The 6,854-nt window shown below is 44.4% G+C and overlaps 1 protein-coding gene across 1 annotated transcript; it reads left to right on the forward strand.

Moving 5' to 3' along the window:
- The first annotated feature begins 1,930 nt into the window (after positions 1-1,930).
- Positions 1,931-5,711, forward strand: LOC121941803 (tubulin beta chain-like). The gene is made up of 5 exons (XM_042484681.1): positions 1,931-2,160; positions 3,322-3,430; positions 3,859-3,969; positions 4,182-4,426; positions 4,532-5,711. The coding sequence occupies exons 1-5, from the start codon at positions 2,104-2,106 to the stop codon at positions 5,342-5,344; spliced, it is 1,335 nt and encodes a 444-aa protein (XP_042340615.1). The 5' UTR covers positions 1,931-2,103; the 3' UTR covers positions 5,345-5,711.
- Positions 5,712-6,854: the final 1,143 nt, after the last annotated feature.

Here is a 6,854-nt window from a genome sequence, read left to right on the forward strand (position 1 = left end):
TTCATATAGCAGGTCTAGCACCATACCTGTTTATTGCAGAAAACCCGTTTCTAACATAGAAGCCCAGCTTTAGGTGGGTGACCATCTACCCCAACCAGTTGGGTGGAGAAAAAGAGAGAGACAGAAAAGCACAGTAACTATAAAAAATATGAATAAAATTATTATTAATAATAGTGTATGATAGCATATAATAATATTAATAATAATAATGATAATAATATCTCCGGCAGAAATAGTGGCACTGAGACTAAGCTGCTATTCTTGCTGACACAGTGGCGTGAAAAGCTATTGTCTTCTACTCAGACATTGCTGGGTTTCCTGCAAGGATCATTGCTTGAAGAAGCAGTTGTTCACCCAGACATCGCTGTGTTTGCTGTCAAGATAGTGGCACAAAACAAAGTTAAACAAAGTTTGACAAAATTACTGGGACAAAGCTGCACTTCCAGCCGGCATAGCAGCACGAAAAAGTGGTTGTATACTGTGATAGTTAACATAACAAGAGGTTTCCTTTTACTGAGGAATTGCTGTGTTTTATACTGTGGGTGCTTTTCTGAGGGGGACTGTGCCTCCCACAACAAGGTATTTTTTGAGCCAAAACATAATTTCAAGTGTTTTTTTTTGTGACTAAACCACACAAACATTAGTCACAGTGTTAAGACAAAGTTTTAACCTAAAGTTTCAACGCATCTGCTACGTAATGACATGCAAGTATAAGGTGTTTTGCACAAATGTGCAATGCCAGCATTTTTTCCTGGCAATTGGGTTGGCATCAAGCAGGACCACAGAAGCAGTTGCAACCAGATCCTATGGGAACCTGTGAAATGAGAAATCACAAAGACTTTGAGGGAAAGCCAAGGATGGACATGCATAAAGTCTAAAGTTGAAATTGCAATTTCAACAGCAATTGGTTACAGACAGACAGATTTATCAATGCAGTACATAAAACATTTAAGTGAAAGTGTTAAGTGGAAGCAGATTAAAAATACTAAAAACAGGCACAAGTTTCCAAATATGCTATTTTCCAGAGCCCTTAAATCACATTTAAAATCCCCTGGTGGGATCAAGCTGGACAGCTACCACATCCTATTGTAGCGTGTTCCAGGTTGAAGTAATAGAAATGCCTCTTTGCCAAGCTCTGTACGCACCGAGGAAACACTGACAGTACTAAAGGCCTGGGATCACAGGCTACGACTGCACTATTTGTGTTAACCACCAACCTGATTTAAGGCTTCTATGCAAAAAAAAAAAAAAAAAAAAAAAACATTAAAAAAACCCACTGACTCTGAGATGAGGGTATTGAAATGGCTGAAATGCTAATTCATTTTCAGGTTTGGGGACTCATTGCTGGGGTTCTCTACAGCCAACATTAAAAAATCTAGGCTAATCTATATGAAACTAAAAAGAAGGCTACAGCATGAAAAGAAATGTCATTAAAAAGCAAGTTCACAACACTGCAAGTGCTTGCATGCTGCAAGTAAATGCATTGCATGCCAGCACTCCTTGTTACCCAGAAAATTACTCCAGAAAGCCCACACCCAGACACACATCACTGCTCAAGCTGTGCCATAAAAACAACATAACATGCAAATCTGTGATCGTATGCTTTTATATTCAAACGACTGACTTTCTAACCAACCGCACAGTTTATGTAAATCTACTACGTGTTGCTATCACACTCAGGCTCCATCTTTATTTATAAGCCAAACTCCTTCACATGCTGATGTCAGCAGACAGTCAGCCGAGACGAGCTTTAAGAAGACCATTAATCTCGTTGTTTATCCTTCCAGTGCAGTCTCACACCCATGCCAGTCCCACAAAAACCGGTCTCCCAACCAGCCAGCTCAGGCAGGCCTATTTCCCGGCCGTGCCCGGTTCACCGTTGCCATGGAGATGACGTCATGCTGCAGCACCGGGATGAACCGCGCAGCCGCGAACGAGGGGAAGGGCGAGACAGAGCTCACAAGGCAGCCACAGCTCCTCCGACATCCAGCCAGACTGTCGAGTAATCCGGGAAGAGCAGAACCGACCAGCCGAAGAACCGGAGCCCGTCGTCAGCTTCCCCCTCCTGCTTCTCCGTGAGACTCCCCACACCGCAGCGACAACATGCGTGAGATAGTGCACCTGCAGGCCGGGCAGTGCGGGAACCAGATTGGAGCAAAGGTACGAAAACACGTTTTGTCAACCTGTTGACCAACAGTTTACTGTTTTATGAGGTTGAATTCAAGTTTGTTCGTGTGTATGCCGACGGGTCGGGTGTGGAGAGGCCTAGTATGTCCACAGGAAATACTAAATAGGTCAACACAGAGGAGTGGAAAGTGTTGTGTAAGACTGAGGGGAGCGTAGCCTACAATAGCATCCTTTAGGATGGGCGGTGGCATGCCGAGACATCCCCGCTGCCGTCGCCGATGCCCTTTACAACAACACCTAAACTCTCTCTCTCTGTCTGTGTGTGTGTGTGTGTGTGTGTGTGTGTGTGTGTGTGTGTGTGTGTGTGTGTGTGTGTGTGAGGGGTGCGGCTCAGACACCGAATGCACTGGATCGCCGGCAGGCAGGCATGCAGTTTTTCAACACACACATATTAGGTCATATCTAATTGCAATGAAAACAAGGCCTCGCCTGCTATTTATTACCATCCCTGCATCAAATCATGGTTGGATGTTGCCTAATTTCAAAATTAGCTCAACCAGAGGCTGATTTGAGTTTGATTATTATATATATATATATATTTTTTTTTGCCCATACCCTATATGCCAACATTTTAAACTAATTTTGGCTTATTGCCAATATATGCACACATGTTATAGAACATTAAGTCTCTTCTGTGGTGAAATTAACATCTTTTATGCATACTCTTATTATGATGACTCATTGGTGGCAAATGTAGACATATAATAGACATATAATGATAATGCTGTTCAAAATGTACACATTCACTGGGCAAAACTAGAGCTTAGGTTACATGTGAACATGCCTTTTTTTTCTTTTTACAAATTATTAACAAGTTGTAAAATTAATACCGTAACGGTCTTTGTCTCCCTAAGTCAAAATTTGACCCCATTAAAGTCACATAATTAAAGCATCATCTTATCAGCGTGTTCATTTTGGGCCAGTGCCAATATTTCAAATGAAAGCCGTTTTCTGTCGATCATGATAACATGCCGTTTTTTGTCAGTCAGGTGGAGCAGGTTTTTAAAGCGCTACATAAATGCAGGCCTGTTCCATGAATATGTGCTGAGTGTTAAGATGTCATTAAATTCAGGCTGTTCTGAAAGGTTGTATTAACTGGTTTCTGTCTAATCTAACCCATCGACCTGTCTGTAGTTCTGGGAGGTGATCAGTGATGAGCACGGCATCGACCCAACAGGAAGCTACCAAGGCGACAGTGACCTGCAGCTGGACAGGATCAATGTTTACTATAATGAGGCTTCAGGTCAGTGCTAAACATTACCACACGTGTGCTACTTAAGGTTGCAACGGTATAAGATTTTTACAGCATGATAACCATCTCCGAAAATATAGCAGTTTCACCATGGTGTATGGTACCAGACTGTTATTATAATTATTATTGTTATAGTAGTAGTAGTAGTAGTATCAGTTACATTACCCTTAAAGGAATGAAAACAAAAGGATTTTTCATTTTCATCAAGTATGTGTGAAAAGTCTGTCTTTTGAAAAATATAGGTGAGATAATCTGTCTGCACTTTTTTTTTCAATCTAAGCAATTGTACACGGTATGATAACCAACAATTTTTAGCCGGTTTACCGCTGCACCCCTCGTACCACTGCAAGCTCTCTGTTCAATAGTCTGTCATTTCTTTTCTGATAAAAATAGTATTGACACATGCATTTGTGTTCCAGGTGGGAAGTACGTGCCAAGATCCATCTTAGTTGATCTGGAGCCAGGCACAATGGACTCAGTCCGCTCCGGCCCTTTCGGACAAATCTTCAGACCCGACAACTTTGTCTTTGGTATATGATCTCACACACACACACACACACACACACACACGTTGGTTATTACACTGTAAAAGGAAAGCTAATTTTGAATATCAGCAAGTTAAGAAGAATTGTAATCTGTGTATATAAGTAAAATTATTTTTCATTTTAAATGACGAACTTTTGCCAGGATATAAAAGGCTGAATATTCAAATGGTGGATTATGATTAACCCTTTCCTTCCAGGCCAGAGTGGAGCAGGTAACAACTGGGCAAAGGGCCACTACACAGAGGGCGCCGAGCTGGTGGACTCGGTCCTGGATGTAGTGAGGAAGGAGGCGGAGAGCTGCGACTGCCTGCAGGGTTTCCAGCTCACACACTCCCTGGGCGGTGGCACCGGCTCTGGTATGGGAACTCTGCTCATCAGCAAGATCCGTGAGGAGTACCCCGATCGTATCATGAACACCTTCAGTGTGGTGCCCTCTCCTAAGGTACAGTGATCATTACGCACAGCCTCTTGGTGTTTTTTTTGGGTTGTTTTTTTTGTCTTCTCTGGCTTTTTATGTTTCCTGACCTTTGCGTTTTTGTGTCTCCAGGTGTCAGACACCGTGGTGGAGCCGTACAACGCCACCCTGTCTGTCCACCAGCTGGTTGAGAACACAGATGAGACTTACTGCATCGACAACGAAGCCCTATATGACATCTGCTTCCGCACCCTCAAACTCACCACACCCACTTACGGAGACCTCAACCACCTGGTCTCTGCCACCATGAGCGGGGTGACAACTTGCCTGCGTTTCCCTGGTCAGCTCAACGCCGACCTTCGTAAACTAGCCGTCAACATGGTCCCCTTCCCTCGCCTGCACTTCTTCATGCCGGGCTTCGCCCCTCTCACCAGCAGAGGCAGCCAACAGTACAGAGCCCTCACTGTGCCTGAACTCACACAACAGATGTTTGATGCCAAAAACATGATGGCCGCCTGCGACCCGCGCCACGGCCGCTACCTGACCGTGGCCGCCGTGTTCCGTGGCCGCATGTCCATGAAGGAAGTGGATGAGCAGATGCTCAACGTGCAGAACAAAAACAGCAGCTACTTCGTGGAGTGGATCCCCAACAACGTCAAGACAGCGGTGTGCGACATCCCGCCCCGCGGGCTCAAAATGGCAGCTACCTTCATCGGCAACAGCACGGCCATCCAGGAGCTGTTTAAACGCATCTCTGAGCAGTTCACCGCCATGTTCCGCCGCAAGGCCTTCCTCCACTGGTACACAGGCGAGGGCATGGACGAGATGGAGTTCACTGAGGCGGAGAGCAACATGAACGACTTGGTGTCCGAGTACCAGCAGTACCAGGACGCCACGGCCGAGGAGGGAGAGTTTGAGGAGGAGGGAGAAGAGGATTTGGCTTAAGGCTAAAATCACTCATCATTTCTCATAACTTTGTCATAACTCCATCCATCCTCTCTTTCTCTGACGTTTCTTACACAGTACTTTTCTTTCCCTCTTCACTTCTCCCTGTAATTCTCCTCCTCTTTCTTTCATTCACCATCGTTCCACCAGCCAGAGTACGATTCACGTCACTAAACTGACTCTCCCATCTTGGTGCTCATATAGGAGTAGCTAAAACAGGTATGCTCGTGGTGTTTTGTCAGTAGCTTTCTGTTTATGTTCATTTATCACCATCAGTCAAACAGTACCTGAGCCAAATATTCACTGACAAAAATTTTGATCATGTGTCCGATTTGGCGTTGATTGAAATAAATTTGTTGAAAAAATATCCCATTGCTTGTTGGATGTTCTTCTGTGTGATACATATTGAATTTTAATGCATTTTTAAATGAACTGTACACAGTATATTTATGTGGAAAAGGTTTGCTGACATGCCTTCCCAAAAATTGATTCAAGCAGACCAGAGTATTAAAATTTTGCCTCAAGTTTTACTCTCGATGTCACAGCATGAAAACACACCAAAATGGAGACATATGTCGTTCACAGATTAGGCAGTTTTGCTTGAACGCCACTAGGAGGCAGTGAAGAGATTTATGAGTTCAGTGCCTCTCTTGAGCAGGATGTGGATACCTTGTTGTCTCTGTTATGACGTGTCAGAAATACCTCTTTATATGAAAAGCAGAGGATTTTGAAGCCTGATTATTTGGGCAAGACACACGCAGTCAGCTTTCCATGTAGACTGATGGCACTCCCTGATGACGGTGGCCCCTCAGCAGGACAATGCACCATGCGGCACCATAATAAATGCTCAGGAGTAACCTGGCCTCCGAATTTTCCAGATCCCAATCTGATTGAGCATTTGTGGGAAAGGACGATACCCAAAAGGTACTCCCGAGCCATGGTCGGGCCTCCTCGGATAAGATATGTCTCTGACCTGTCGAGGCATGGGCACAGGACCTGTCCTGGTGTGTTTAGCAGTGGGTGTTGGTAGCAGATCCTTCAGATCATGGGGGTTGGGAGGTGGGATACTAGCATGTCTGGTGGTGGTTCAGTCGGACTGGTATCTGGGGAATTTGGAGGCCAGGTGGACGCTTCGTGCTTTTTGTCACATTCCTGAGCAGTTTGATGGTGTGACATGGTGCATTGTCCTGATGGGGTGGGGTGTGGGGGTGTTATTGGGAAGTGCTGTTGCCATGAGGGGGTGTACTTGGTCTGAGAGAATGGTGTCAAGTGGTGTCCACATGAGGATCATCCAGGATCCAAGGTTTTCCAGCAGAACATTGTGACAAAATGATCAATCTTATTGATTTCACCAGCCCGCTGTTTTAATGTTTTTATCTATTGGTTTATAACATACACTAAAGACAAAAAGCAGTTCTTTTTAGATAAATCAGGCGATAAACAGATACGCAGCATCTGCTCTGATGTTTCTGTTACCCTACAAGTATGTTAATGACATTTCCTTATGCTA

This window comes from Plectropomus leopardus, chromosome 4, assembly GCF_008729295.1.
Source record: "Plectropomus leopardus isolate mb chromosome 4, YSFRI_Pleo_2.0, whole genome shotgun sequence".
In the NCBI taxonomy this organism is placed as follows: domain Eukaryota; kingdom Metazoa; phylum Chordata; class Actinopteri; order Perciformes; family Serranidae; genus Plectropomus; species Plectropomus leopardus.

Excerpts from the sequence above, each read along its gene's own strand:
- LOC121941803 (XM_042484681.1), top strand. The coding sequence starts at position 2,104 with ATGCGTGAGATAGTGCACCTGCAGGCCGGGCAGTGCGGGAACCAGATT. Across the intron at positions 2,161-3,321 it reads GGAACCAGATTGGAGCAAAG|TTCTGGGAGGTGATCAGTGA; the intron begins GTACGAAAACAC and ends ACCTGTCTGTAG. Across the intron at positions 3,431-3,858 it reads TTACTATAATGAGGCTTCAG|GTGGGAAGTACGTGCCAAGA; the intron begins GTCAGTGCTAAA and ends TTTGTGTTCCAG.